Source organism: Zonotrichia albicollis, chromosome 5 (genome assembly GCF_047830755.1).
Source record: "Zonotrichia albicollis isolate bZonAlb1 chromosome 5, bZonAlb1.hap1, whole genome shotgun sequence".
Lineage (NCBI taxonomy): Eukaryota > Metazoa > Chordata > Aves > Passeriformes > Passerellidae > Zonotrichia > Zonotrichia albicollis.
In genome coordinates, this window is record NC_133823.1 from 47,067,137 (window position 1) to 47,082,236 (window position 15,100).

The 15,100-nt window shown below is 39.4% G+C and overlaps 1 protein-coding gene across 3 annotated transcripts in view; it reads left to right on the forward strand.

The window, feature by feature from the left end:
* The window catches only part of SMIM14 (small integral membrane protein 14), a 53,566-nt gene extending 48,443 nt beyond the window's left edge, over nucleotides 1-5,123 (forward strand). For all 3 annotated transcript variants that reach the window (XM_026795561.2, XM_026795562.2, XM_005490513.4), the window contains exons 4-5: nucleotides 2,761-2,909; nucleotides 3,456-5,123. In XM_026795561.2, the coding sequence (XP_026651362.1) occupies nucleotides 2,761-2,909; nucleotides 3,456-3,488 (182 nt within the window). In that variant the 3' untranslated portion in view covers nucleotides 3,489-5,123. The remainder of the gene's footprint in view (nucleotides 1-2,760; nucleotides 2,910-3,455) is intronic.
* Nucleotides 5,124-15,100: the final 9,977 nt, after the last annotated feature.

A 15,100-nucleotide genomic window follows, 5' to 3' on the forward strand; every position in this document is an offset into this window, starting at 1 on the left:
AGGTGCTCTTAGAGGATAACCTTTATTCTTCAAGGAATCAAAACATCACTTCTAAATTACTTGCAAAAAAATACCAGTTACAGGTAAAGAAACTGTGACTGTGAACTCTTAAAAAGAAGATTTTATTTTTTCTGCCCATCACCATAAATTCCATTCTGCTTGGTTTCACCTTCACTCAACTGTTCTTTTATCCATAAGCTGGTTTTATCTGATTATTTTGTGATCTCAGGGATGGAGGTCTTTGTAGCAAGATTGTTGTTTCCTACATATAACTGCTTCCAGTAGTTGAAATAGCTTCCTGTCTCTTCTCTTGATTTGTGATGCAAAGCTTTGAAAAGTTGGATTCAACCCCACCTATGTGAAATTTTGCTTATCCTCTTCCCTGTAAGAGATTAAAGTAACAGATTCTGAAATGTCTCACATCCTTATTAAAGCACATGCTCATTGGTGAGAGGTGTGGGTTTATCAGTTCCTTGGTAAATGTAAACTTTGTTGTGTCTGGCATGCCTTGAGTAGGTAGTACAGGGCCAGTTAGATCAGCTATTGTCTTGCCTTAGTTCAGAACATGTTTCAGCACGTTTGGTTCTGTCTGAACTGTGTTACAGCACAGGCTGGAAGAAACTGTGTCCTGCAATGGACCCCTCTGGGTTCCCTCTGTGGTCCCCTCTGCTCCCTTCCCTGACCTGTAGCATGACCTGATCTGGCATAATTTGCTTACCCCAACTTTTGGTTAACCACCACAGACCCTAAGTGCAGCAAGGTTCAGCCAAATTCCAGAAGGCAGTTGGACCAGTCCATTTCTCTGCATTGAACGGGGAATCCTAACAAGTCATCAGAATTTTCAGTCTTCTACGAGAAATATTTGCCAAAGCAGTTACCTTAGGCCTTCTTGTTGCTGCAGATAGTCTCAGAGTGGCTATTAGTGTTGTCTGGAAGCCCCATAATAAAACAGTTGTTCTTTTCATGCCAAATTATATGCTCATCTCCTGGACTGCATATAAGATTTTCCAAGATTTAAAATATTGATATATGCTGCTGATAATAATAATATTTTGGTCAACAAAACTAAAGGTCTAAACTCTTACCTTCACAATTCCATATGCTTTCAAAATCAATTGTGTAAGTGTTTAGTGAATTAAAGGCTGTAGCTTTCTTATTTATATTCTGCACTATGCCATCTGGTCCATATACAAAGCCCTTTATTCACTCAGATTTTCAAAAGGAATTCTCACTTGTAATTGCATATCATTCTAATAATAAAATTCCTCTACATTAGCAACATCTTGAGTTTTGAAATGTCTATATTCTGTACACTTAAAAGGCAAACGCAGTTTCATTTGTTCATACATGTTGATGGTGGTGTTTGTGCTGTGAGAAGCATGAACTTCTGTGGTGCATGGGTTTTTTTCTTCTTTGACATTTTTGAGTGCATGTGATGTGAGTAAAACACATCAGTCCAACAGCAGCAGCTCATGAAGCCTTATTCCCAGAGCAGCAGTGTGGAGATTGGCATAGCTGTAAGCTCTAGGCTTCCCTGCAGGGCCCCTGTGCTGTGTCATGAACAAACCCTTCCAAGGAAGAGCCTCTGTTGGCAATGCAACTCAGGATGGCAGTGATGGGGGTGCTTCTGTGGTATCAGCATTAACCTTCAAGGAAATTATTCCAGCAGGGTATGAGTTATCAAGTAAGTGTTTAATAAGAACAATCCAACCAATACTGAATCCAGACTTGACTCCACAATCATTATTATTCATTATAGCTTTGAATTAATTGCTCTGTATAAGTTGATCATCTAGATCATTAATGAAGATGTTAGGCCTTCAGATACTATAATAAATGGATTCATGTGAGTACCATAGGTAATTATCTATACATGGGTTTACACTTCAGCTGACAAGATTAGTTACTGCTTGATTACTTGAAGTTATGTTTCAGAGGAGAAAAGTAGTTTTAAAATGTGCAGTATTTGCAAGAGTTTCTTGATCTAAAGAGATCAACCAGCCATTTCAAGCCTGAAGGTATTTTCTTAAATTTATTTCCACGTGTTGATGTTTCAGGTATTCTGTATGGAAATTTGGTTTAAAATTTTTATATTGTGTTCCTGGGCTTTATTTTGGAATGTATCTCTGCAGCATTTTTTCACCTCCTGCCAGATACATTGCTAGCAGAAATACCACATGACCTGGATGATCAGTCATGGAGATCTGGCATATTGACACTAAAACATCTTCAAACAAACTCTCAAGAAATAAATTAAGAGTAGATTCAAGAAATTTATTACCATTAATTTGCTCCCTTCTTGCTAAAATTAGCATGTTCTCTGTGTGAGGCCTAACAATGGAGCCTAAGCTTTCATCAGTTTGGTCTTATTGTTTTGTTTGTTTGAGGCAAAAAACCAAAGACCAACATACATATGGGGCTTTTCCTACATGAATATATTCTGCATCAAGTTTGATTTCTTAAATGTCAAGAGCATGTTTATCATCTCCAGTTACTAGGATTTAATATGAATTAAGAAACATTCATCATAATTCTAGGAATACCAGTGAAATATTATGAAATAGATTATTCTCTTTTCAGATGGGTAAGAAATACAATAAAATACAGTATTACTGTCTCAAAGCCAAAATGAGTGACTAATTAGAACACTCCATTAAAAACTATTTCAGGGATTTCTTCCTGAGATTGCATTTTTGGTTTCACTTGGGGAAAAGAACTCTGCTGTTACTCTGTTATAACTTGACCTTTCTTTGTCTGTAGTGCCAGGACCAAACTCCTCCAGTGACAATGGCATCAGCTTTGCCATGATAATGATGGCCTGGGTGGTGATTGCACTTGTCTTGTTCTTACTGAGACCCAGTAATCTAAGAGGATCAAACACAGTCGGAAAGCCAACCAGCCAACACCATGTAAGTGCATCTTCAAGTGCCCTGCAGGGAGATTCTGTATTAGCTTAAATCTATTTTGGTTTTATACACACTGTCTCAGAGTATTTTTTCCCTTTTTTTTCACTGTATTTTCTTGGAACTCCATTAAAAATTACAATGAGTTAGCCCAAAGTGAAAGGAATCATGAAGGCTCAGTGTGGGATGGAGCAGGTGCAGTGTCCTCTGGACACTGTCTGTCCCTGGATGAAACTGCCTCCTGCCTTCTTAGGTGAAAGGGGACAAGCACAGCTTTAAGAGAAGTCAGTAAACAAAATTACAGCATGATACTTTGACCAGGGTGATCCTTGTCCTAGATGTGGGATCATGAAAAAATCTCAATTAATACAGGAAAAAGTATAATTTTTTGATGCTCATTTACTCTAATTATTTTAAGAGATGTTGAAAAACCATGAAAGAAAACACAATGTAACGCTTCTGAGTTCTTCTATTGCTATATCCTCCTTTGTGAAACAGTGTCTAATTCTGTACCTGCTTTTTTTTTTTCCTTTCCTCCTTTCTTCTGCCAAGGGACAAGAACCACCAGCCCCACCAGTGGACTAGAGCATTCAATATTGGAAAAGCTCAGCAGCTAAAACCTTGCACGACCAAATGAACGAAGTGACCAGATTGCTCCTAACTCCCACTCAATACTGTTTTCTCATTTATATAGAGCAGAGTTATCACTCAGCAGTAATCTTCATGAACTGCTTTTAGCAACTTCAATTTTAAGTGAATTTTTGCTTTGTATGTTACTACAATTCCTATAAAATTGTAATTTGATTAATGGTAAGGCATTGCAGGGGTTTTTTGGTTGTTACTGTGGACATTCCACTTAATCTCTTTCTGTTACAGCGATCCTTATTTCTTTGATGTGATTTCTGATATGCATTGAAAGAAAAAGAAAATCCCAGTCCACCTATAAGAATGGAAGGTTACTGACCTTTCTTCAGATTAATTCATATTTCTTCTCCAGTATGCTTTTGAGAGTTATATTATGGTTGGAAGTACTTAGTTATGTGCTGAAAAATAGAAATTGTTTTATATTTGCCCTGGTTTTAGAGCAGCTTTTATTCTGGTCTTTGGACCACTAACACAGTTTTCAGGGTTGCTGGCAAAAGCATGGATTGTCCATTAGAATAATACCGTAAGTGAACATGAGGATTGCCACTGTCAAACCTTTGATCTGTATATTGGAAACTTTACACAAAAGATTATACCACCAAAAAAGTTAATTCAGCCATTTTCATTAATAAATTGTATGTCTTATTCAATATGTTGTGAAAAAACGTACTCTAAACCCAGGTGTGTTTACTTACAGACTTTATCAAAAGAGAAATTTAATAAGAACTTGGTAGAATTTTCTGTCCTGGCATAGTCTTTTCATAATTGATACCTTAACAAGTTTTTAGCCATGATATAATAGATATTGGACAGGATGAAATCATACCAAGAAGTTACCATGGTTACCAACTTTTGGTATTCAACATGTACTGGATTATTCAGGTTTTTCACCTGTATGTTATCAGCAATTCTTAACATTTCATCCATATCTACTAGTTGTAATTGTAGAATAACAAACTTGCAGGTGACTACATATGGCATGTCTCTTCCCTCTAATAAATGTGTGTATGTGTGGTATGTTTCAGTGTGTGTATGTGTGGCTGTGCACGCACCTGTGCACATCTCCCATTATAGAAAATGGGAAGGACTTTTTTTATGTACATTAATTTAAGAACATTTTAAAGATGTACAGAAAAGCAACACTGTATATTTTTCTTGTTCAATTTGAAAAAGTGATCAGAATAATGTAAAGAACATTTTTATGTTCCCAACATGAAACTTCTTTCCTTAAAGGTCAGTAGAACAGACATATGGGAATTCTAAGCCTTACTCTACAAACCTTTATTTCATGAGGACTTTAGTTATGGAGCTGAAGGAACTAACTGTTAAATTTCAAAAAGGTTTGTATTAACAGGCTCTAACAAAAATCTCACATCAGATCCCATGGTTGACAGCTGCAGGGTTTTGCTCTTCAGGGTAAAGGGTGAGCCACCTAAGCCCCCTTGTAAGGATACAGTGTAGAGCTGAAGAAGGGCTTCTGTAATTTGATGTAATTGACCTTTGAATTTCTATGGAATACTGTCCTCCCAAGCCTAGGAGTAAGTTTAAAAAAAAAAAAAAAGGAAAAAAGAAGAAGATCGGGCCAGGTGCTCTCAGTGACATCAGTGCAGTGCCATGTAAAGCAATGAAACTGCAGGAGAGAAGCTGAGAGAATTTGTCCCATTGTGTCTAATAATGTACAGGCCACAAACACTGTGTAAAGATGTCACTGGGACAAGCATTCTTGCCAGTGCTTACTTTTTGCCTTCCATGTACATTTATGTTTGGGATGCTGTTCAGTACAAGTAATACAGCATCATTTTGTTGAACCCACAAGAAAACCTATATAATCTCCCACACTGACCTTTTTTCTCCAAGGATTTTTGGCCAGAATTCTTCGCTATTGGAGGCATAAAACAAGCTTCCAGTTGATTAAAAAGCCAACTGAAACAGGCTTCTATTCAGAGCACTACTCCTCATCCTCTTGGGAGTTGGTGAGATTTACAGGAGATGCTCCTCACTTGTGAGGATCAGTCTCACTTAAATGTCTGTTTATGTATTTATAAAACTTACCCCATGCACCCAGCTCTAAAAGTCTTGGCAAATGAACTTTTTGTTCAGAGGAATGTTGTGGTTTACCTTTAAATGAAATGTCTTTGCTTGAAATTCCTCTGATTGTCCCAGTGATTTTATACATGTATGTTTTCCTCATGTAAATGGCTATTTTAAATTTTTTATGTAAAAGAAAATGAACATTGGAAATATTTTATTGTAAAATGTTTTACTAAAGAGCCAGGCCACTATCCCACATCAAAATGTATGCCTTTTAAATTCAGATACTCTCTCCAAGATACAAAATTCAGATCAGCACTCTTAATTAAAATAAAAGTAAGTAACCATAGGACTGTATTTTGCCACTCTTATTTGTGTTAAATAGTGCCTTACTCATCAAGTAGTTGCACTGAAGTTTGTGGAACTACTCTGAGATAATGTACTAGTAGCAGCTTTAGTAAGGGTGGCAGAAATCTGGTCTTTAGTGATGTAATTTGTGATTAAATAATTGTATCATGGTTACAGATGTTTATGGTGAATTTTGGGAAGAGATTAGTGGTATGCAAAGCTCTAGGGTATGATCAGTTCTGTAATGATGGTTTTAAGCTTGGTTAGTCAGAGATGCAAGTTGTAGCAACTTGGAAAATATGGAAGGAAAATTTACAATTATACCTTAACTTTGTTAAAACAATAGTATTTTAGAGTCTGCTTAACACAATTACTATACTCTGAAATGAGAAATCATATTTATCCATGCACTGTCTGCAGATCACTTAGCCTTGTAATGTTAATGATTGAAAAAGGAAGAGTGAAGATGTCATGTACTTAATGTAAATTGGTGGTTTAAAATATCTGAATTATGCCAAACAAAAAATCGTCTGTGCCATTTGCAGTTTCCTAGTAATCTTTTACTGAGTACTTGGATTGGGATAAAGGGCTTGTACTATGCACTTTTTATTGACTTAACAAAATAAATAGCAATCATTAGTAAACTTTTGTCTTTGTCTTTTAGTTTTTATATAAGACATAGGACTGCACCAACCTATCAGTTTCTAAGGTAATTTGAAATCATCTAAAAATAAGAGTCAGTAAAAATAGTGTGTCACCTGTGTAACTTTTAAAATGTAAATTCTACCCTTTTTAATGGACACTTGTCTACTGTATGTATCACAAGCAAGTCAGAACAAATAAAAAGCAGTTTCCAAGGTTTAAGATACTTTGATGACCAACATGGATACCTCTGCCTTTTGCTCTTCTAAGTAGTTGTGTAATCTAGGAAGTTAGAAATAATACAGGAAGAAAAGTAATGATAAATATGCTGATGGTGTTACTTTGTTTTAGATCCAATCCTACTACTTTGGGATTGCAATCTGTTTTCCTGCTCTAGATCTTGGCAGTGTTGGACTTTGAGGAAGGAAGATGCTGCAATAGCTCCAAGGCAGTGTGTAGGAGCAGCAGAGACCTGCTGCTTCCTCACTGTTCCCATGAAGTGCAGCTCTCTTCTCTGGAAGCAGAGCACAAAATTCTGAGCACTGCCTCAACAGCAACTCAGATCCCTCATTAAAGATTCCTATGCTAATCTGAGGAAGAAAATGAGAACCAGGGGAGCATTAGGGTTTAAAATAATGTATAGCTATCCAGAGATAGTGGCAATAAATACCAGAGAATCAGAAACAAAATCAGAATAATATAATAATAACAATAACAAGTAACAAATGTTTTAGCATTTGAGTCAATCTAAACAGCACGAGATCTTACTCAAATACCAATAATATCTGCTCATCAGAATTTACCCTTTTACTCAAACATGATACTATAAATAACCCCTGAAACTAAAGCTAAACTTCTAAGTACACTTGTTACAAAGTTTGACAAGGATATGCAGATGCCTATTGAGAAAAGTGATGCAGAAAGAAAATTGCCACAAATCTAAATTTACATTGTTGAATAGATCTGTATAAACCCTAGCTGTTCAAGATCACCAGTAATTTGAAATTACTCTGCCCCAAAGTCTGAAATAAAATTACCCTATTTAGGATGTTTAGGAAAAATACACCAAATTATTGCAGCAAAATATCCCATTAAGTGAATTCCTCGCAAAAATGGACTACTTACATCCTTTTCTCCTTCTCTTTATTTCTCTAGTGCCAGCCAATGGCCTACAGTGCCATTCACTGCAAAGATCTGCACCTTGGGGTGGGGGAAGAAGCAGAATATTCCATGCTGAACCACATCCTCACTTGTAAAACAACACAGCTCTTACCAACTTTTAGGCAACATCACCTGAAGATTTTTCATTTCATATAGGAAAAGTAACTGAACACTTGTATCCAAATTGCCAACTCCCATAGCAGACATTTAGTAGTTAAATATAATAGCTAGAAGAATCTGGCTTCCACACTACCTTTTTAACATCTGCAGATCAGAGCACTGGCCAGAGGGGGTGTGTGAAACAAATATGCTTCAATATTTGGCAATATATATTAATTCACCCTATATATGCAGCATTTTAAAGGTTTCACTCTTCTTGCCTTTATGGAAAGTGTTACTGTAAAATACTTACTGAAAATAAAGCAGTAATTTATAATCAAAGATCACATGTAGCAAGGTTTAAGAAAACAGACCTTTGCTTTTATAGGTTTTGTTGTTTCATCTTCCAAGCTATAAATGATGAAGCAGAGGAATAATTTTTGTGACTATATAGTTTTCAGGTTTATAACTGGCTTAAAATTAATTTCTTCTGCTGCAGAAACTGTCCTTAAAATCTAGAGATCTAGAGATGAGAAAATATGTTTCCTTTAGCAGACCAGTGAAAAACCCCACCACTGTACAACATTCTGAAGGTCACAGCCATTGGTTCTATAGAAAAAGCAAATCTTAAAAAAGGTGTTCAGTTTAGGGCAGAACTTGAAATGATAAATGATGAAATGAAAATGATTAGCAAGAAAACAACCCAAGGAAGCCTCCACAGGACTGGCACTACACCAAACACTGCAGGTAATGCATCAAAATCTGCTTTCTTGTGATGATGAGTAAAAATTGCGCTTCTTCAACTTCCTTAGTGATTTCATGCAGTCTTGTTTAAAATAGAAAATCCAAGTAATCATTCTCCCCTTCATCGAATATTAGCTTGCAATTTGAATCACCAATGCATCTTGTCTCTGACACTCCCTCCTGCTGTATTGTGTTGGGCTTCAGTATATAAGGGGAAGAGATTAAACCAAATTGGCTTTTCACTATATTGTGAGGTAGATCAAATCTTCACCTTATTTTATGCAAACAACTGTTATGGGAATGGGGCAGCTCAGCTGAGTAAAACCCTTTAAAGAAGGGATGCTACAGGACCATTTCTCTCCAGTGGGGCAGTGATGAGAAGCAGTGCCTCATCCAGCTGCTCTTCCATGGCATTAGTTTCAGCATTTCATGTTTCCTGACTGTTCTGGGGAGATGGCTGTTAGCCTGAAATGGCTCTCCTGGTGGTACCCTGTGTTCAGAAAAGCAACGCTGCTGCCCACAGCACTGCTTCTGGAGCAGCAGCTTTGATGTCTGGCATGAAGTGTGTGGTTTCCAGAAAAACATCAGAAGAGAATGGAAAAAAAAGAGGCACTTAGAAAAACAACAGATAGGCCACCAAATGTAATCATGCCTGGAAGGAAGTGTGAATAATTGCTCTGTATACTGAGAGCTTTAAATAATGTAATTAGAGGAAGGTCATGTATTGGGAAACAAAACATGCAGTTACTTAAAGAATGGGGTTTGACAGGATATGTTCATCAGAGTTCTTAGAATGCCCTTCCTCCAGCTTCAAAAGTTTTAATTCTGCATGGCTTTGGGGTTTTATTTACATGGCAATATTGTACATGAGACCTGATGAGATTGCTGTCCAGATGTTCCATGCCATATGCAAACAGGCATGTTCAACCTGACCAGAAATTCACTGCATTTTGCAACAAATTTTACCAATAATTGCAGTTTGAGAGGCTGGTTGTCACCAGCAAAGAAAATACTGTATTAGATTAATCATTAGATGCTTTGGCAAACTGTCAGGTTGTTCAGCAATGTCATAGTTCTGGTGAACCATAGAGGTGGAGATGAGGAGAGGGTGTGAAGTAGGGATGTGCCAGGCAGAAAATGTCTCCTGTAGCAAGACAATGTTGGCTCTGAGCACGCACAGAGCTCAGGTTCTCATCTGTGTTCAAAAACAGCGGATGGCAGCTTTATGCAGCTGTTGGAGCCAGTCCCACATGTCCTGAATAATCTCTTGAGCTGCATCTCCTTCCTTCCTCTTCATGTTGTAAAATACAAGGAATGGATTCAAATACTGATCCAACTGGTCTCAGGGCACTTTTGTCCCTTGGCCTGGGACTGTGCCGAGCACCTGGGATTGGATTTCCTCGTTACAGGTGCAGTTGCCTCCCAGTTGTGCTTTGTCAGAAGTTAAAGAAAGGCTTGACAGATAATGGTGGTTGTTGAATCTGTGTCAGATGTGTCAGAAACAGATTACACAAACTCAGCTGCCTTTAGTTAATGATCAGCTAAATCTGGCTGGCAATCAGTCTGACATTAAACAATAACCAGACAGGATTCAAATCTTTATTATCCATGGTCCTTTGCTGGCTTTTCCTCCCACCTCCAATATCAGGATGCCAGCCAGGAAATTATGCAATCATGAACTTGCTTGCTCTTTGTCTTCCCTCTCCTTCCCCTCATCCCCCAAATCCTTCAAAAACCATGATTTCTCCCTTGCATAACAGAACAGCTTGTACATGGGAGGTGAAAAGTGGCCCCTCCACCCACCTTTGGCATTCAGATCGCTCTTCCCGCCGTGGTTTCTGGAAAGGCAGAGGTGTGGCTTCAAACCCACTCCCCAATATGCTGGAAGAGGGATTCACCTGACCTAAACAATTGCCTATGCTAAAGAAAAACATACTCCTGAAATCCTAATCCTCTCGTTACTTAGTTTACTTATCCTGCACTGCAAAAGTATTCACAGTCTACACTGAGCCTTCAAAACAGCAGAGCAGAATTCACAACTTTTATTTTAAAAAATGGACAACAGTGGACCAGCCTCATCTGCTTTGCAGCAGCCTTACATAACCTTTCTTGCCTTGCATGCTGTTGCAAAAAATTCTACATCCCATCCCATGATGCAGATTTTTTTTTTGTAAGAAGAGGGAACCCAAACTTCACATCATTTATTTGCAATGCCTTTGAGCCCTGCATTTTTTAATCTGCCCGCAGTGGCCTCACCAGCAGAGTGCAGGCTATAGGGAAAGAAAAGCAGCCCTCGCCATCCTTTCACAGATCATTTAGGCTGGGAAAGCCCACCAAGATCATGCAATCCAACCTTTAGGGTTAAGCTGTGCTGTTTGCTAGAGGGAATGTGAGATCAATGTCCCAGGCAGGGGTGTGACTGTCTATCAGTGAAGGTCCTTTCCTTGGAGAAAAGGGACTGGCGTCCATTGCCTGTTCCAAGGGCTCTTCAGACATTTGAAACAGCTCTCAAATAACAGACAACAACCCAGACCTTTCTCCTCCCAGAAAAGGGCCATGATTGCCAGATACAAAAGATATCCCTTTTGAAGCTCCTTGGCAAGTAGCACAGATGCAGGTGGAGTGTTAGATCCACGTGTTTGTTTATAATCCTCAGGACACAGCACTCTCCTGCGGTAAGTGTGCCTCAACTCCCCAGCCAAGGAAGGCTCCGAAGCTCTTGCCCTTGTTCTCAGCAAACTCAGTAACTGGGAGGTGTTAGCTGACTCTGGTGAGCTGCTGACTACCCACTCCTACAGCAGCAGGCAGAGGGAAGTCCTTCTCACAGACACCTGATTTGCGGAGAAAGGAAGAAACCTCACAACTTGTAAAAGTTGTAAAGCCCGGTATGCCTTTATTACGACGCGCGTCGGACGCAAGCCTCCCAAAAGGCGTGCGCACCCCTGGAGACTCCGAGTCCCCTTTTTATCCCCCTTTCCAAATGCATATGCATACAGTTTCAAATTAAGTTCATACATATTCATTCCACGCGACATTTAGCACTAATTCTTCTTTATCGAAGGAATTCCTAGGTCGGGGGCAGATTGACCTCGCGGTTTTCTGTTTTTCTTTCTCTGTCTCTTTGCTGTCTCTGGAATGCGGCCTCTCCTTCAGCTTTAGCTCCACAGACCCTTCACCTCTCCTAGACACTTTACCTAGTTCAGGATGGATTACTCTGTCTCATTCCCCCCTTTCCTAGGAAATAAGTAAATTCTTTTACTTAAGGAAAATTTCCATGACAATAAGTGTCTTTTAGCGCTTTACCATGTGCATTTGACAAAGAGGTGAGTACAGCTATTTGTTGTAGCATCTTACAGTTCCAAATTAACAATATAATAGACAATCCTAAGCTTATCCCAACTAATATTAATAAAACTACAATGGGGTGACACAACTTATTAAGGACTCCATTCGCAGTTGGTGACCATCCAAAGATCACATCCCACCAGTGATGAGTCATATCTTGTCTTATTCTCTGTAGAACCCTGGTTATCTCCTTTGTATCATGTTGGACAGTAATTAATGTTTTCTTTCCACTCTCCTGAATTTCTTTCAAGATTTCCAATAGGTCTTGGTGTTTAATTAATTGTTTTACCAATGTAAGGTTCATCCCAATAGGGGTAGGTAGTAGTCTGTGATACATCGTGTAATTAGCCTGAATCAGCTGGTGGGATGTCACTGGGGCCAAGTACGAAAAATCACACCCGGTAATCTCAACAAAATTACAAATACAAAAGTTAGTATGATTTCTACTAGACAGAACAACATTATTGCTATCAACTTTTACTGCAGCACAGGCAGTCCTCAGACACACACATCCATTCCCAGTATATACAAGCACAGTTTTCTGGTCGGTGACTGGATGAACTTCAAAGTGACAAATACTCTGTTCAGTGTCCAGGCACACGTCCTGAGCATTAATAGTGTTGCTCTCACAAATGAATCCCATCTGTTCTCTAGTAATGCAGGACTCTACATTTACTGTCTGCCACTTTTCATTCACCTTTCGTGCCCACACTCTATGTTCTGAAGGATAGAGTATTGTTTTTTCATGGTTTAACCCTAGGGCAATGATGGGATGGATAACAAAAACTGTGGCATTACGTATGGTAAGCACAAAGGCAGTTGCTACATTATAAACGGGATCATAGGTGAAATTCACCATAGTCCACCAAGACTGGAACTTCCTTTCAAAATCGATAGCATTATCCCACACAATCTTTCGAATTTCAGCTGGAAAATTACCTTCATTCCCTTCCCGTATGATCAGAGCTGCTGTTGCCTGCACCCATAACTGTGCTTGTATACAACTGAGAGCTAAAGACACATTGTCTTGGACTGCACCAAGTGCTTCTGTTATTAACCTGTGGTCTTGGTCCCCGGTCGTTTCCCATTTTGACAGTACTTTTGAAATCTGCCACTGGCTAGTTCCTAATGCCAACAGAGATGATTGTAAGGGTTGCCTCAATTTTGTTAGGCTGCCTGCTGCAGTGATCAGTTTATTCATCAGTATCTCTGAATCAATTCCATTCAAAACTCCTAATCCTGTCCCTAATAGGCCAGTTAGATCCCTTCTCATTCTGCTCCTGAGGTATGTCTGTTTTTGCAGCCATGTTGTCCAGCCCTCAAAGGAAGTTTTCAGGAAGGAGGAGCAGACTGGTTGGATTTTTGAGATGTTAATTTGCATTATCAGCTCCACACGTTTGAGAGACCATTCTGGATTGAACAATAGTTGTTGTTCACCCACATTCTTTACTACGTAGGGGCCAACTCCATACAACTCGGGTTCAAGTTTGGGTTGGGTCTGAACTATTTGGGTCTTGGTGTGGGCTGTGTAGGGTCCTGCTGTGGTGAAAGGTGTAGTGTCTATTTTGAATTTAAATGAAAGCCCAATATCTTCCTGTGCCCAAAGGCAAGTTATTTCCACAGGCTGTATTAAGGTGAAATTACACCAGCAGTCTGATTCATTTAGGCTATCACAGATTTCCTGGCGTTCATATTCATCAGGAGAAATTGAGACACTAATTTCATTTGGTTTCTTATGGGCTGTCCCATTTATCATCCGGCACCCTACCTTGATTTCTTCTCCTCTAATCCCTTGAAGTGTCCATAGTTTCTGTTCCTGCCATTCCTGCCCCTCATATACCTGATCTCCATGAATTACCACAATGGACAGGTTTAAATTCTCAGAAAGTTCTCCCATGGATCCAGTATACTGATTAAACGCCCGGGACCAAGGCCATTTAACATTGCTCTGAATAAAGGTACTCTCAAGTTCTAAAACTTCAGTCATGATTATGCACAAAATGATCCTACAAACTAAAACGTGAGCTACTCCCCACCGCAATTTACTCATTTTGCCCAAGCAAGTTTTAGTCTCAGTTCATTGTCTCCTGGAGTCACTCCTCAAGGGGTCTCTGGGCCTTCTTCACCCGGGAGTGATGAATCCAGGCGTTCTGCTCCTTGATTTTGATTGCAGTGAAGGTGGTGAGAAGCACTTGGAACGGTCCCTCCCACTGCGGTTCCAAAGTTTTTTCTGTAAGAGACTTAACATATACATAATCTCCAGGCTGTATGTTATGTACTGGCCCATCTAACTCCCGGCTCCGAGTTCCTGCCACATGTTTTTCAATTTCTCTGAGCTGTTTGTTTAAGGCCACCATGTAGGTGGCTAATGTCACCTCTCCAATGTGGGTGGACATTCCCTTTTGTATTCCATATGGTCTCCCATAGAGTATTTCAAAAGGGCTTAACTTTTCTTTAGCTCGAGGTTTAGTTCGAATTCGCAATAGTGCTAGTGGAAGAGCTTGGGGCCAGGGCAGATTTGCTTCCTGCCCCAGTCTTATGATTTGCTGTTTAATCAAATGATTCATTTTCTCCACCTGACCACTTGATTGGGGGTGGTATGGGGTGTGGAGCTCCCAGTCTATGCCCAGATGGCTACTAATTTGTTGCACTATTTTGGAAATGAAATGTGATCCTCTATCTGAGGACATTGTGGCTGGAACTCCAAAGCGCGGTATTATCTCTTGTAATAACACCCTGGTCACCTCTCTAGCTTTGACAGTTCTGGTGGGGAATGCTTCTGGCTACCCTGAAAATGTATCTGTCAATACCAACAAATATCGATACCCCCCTTTCCTTGGGAGTTCTGAAAAGTCAATTTGCCACTGTTGTCCAGGCCCATGGCCCCTCCCAATCTGACCAAGTTTCGGCCTGGGGATATTTTTGGGATTAGTCTGGAGGCAAAGATCACACTGTCGAGTTACCTGAGTAATAGTGGCATATAAATTTCTAGCAACAATCCTCTCAATCAGGTATGTGTATAGGGCATTTATTCCCCAGTGTGTTTTCTGGTGTTCTTCTCTTACTAATGACCACAACAAATGGGAAGGGATTACCAGTTTCTTTTCAATGGTAGCCCACCCTTCTTGGCTATATGTCCCTTTTTGATCTTCAATTAATTTCCTATCTCTCTTGCTATATTC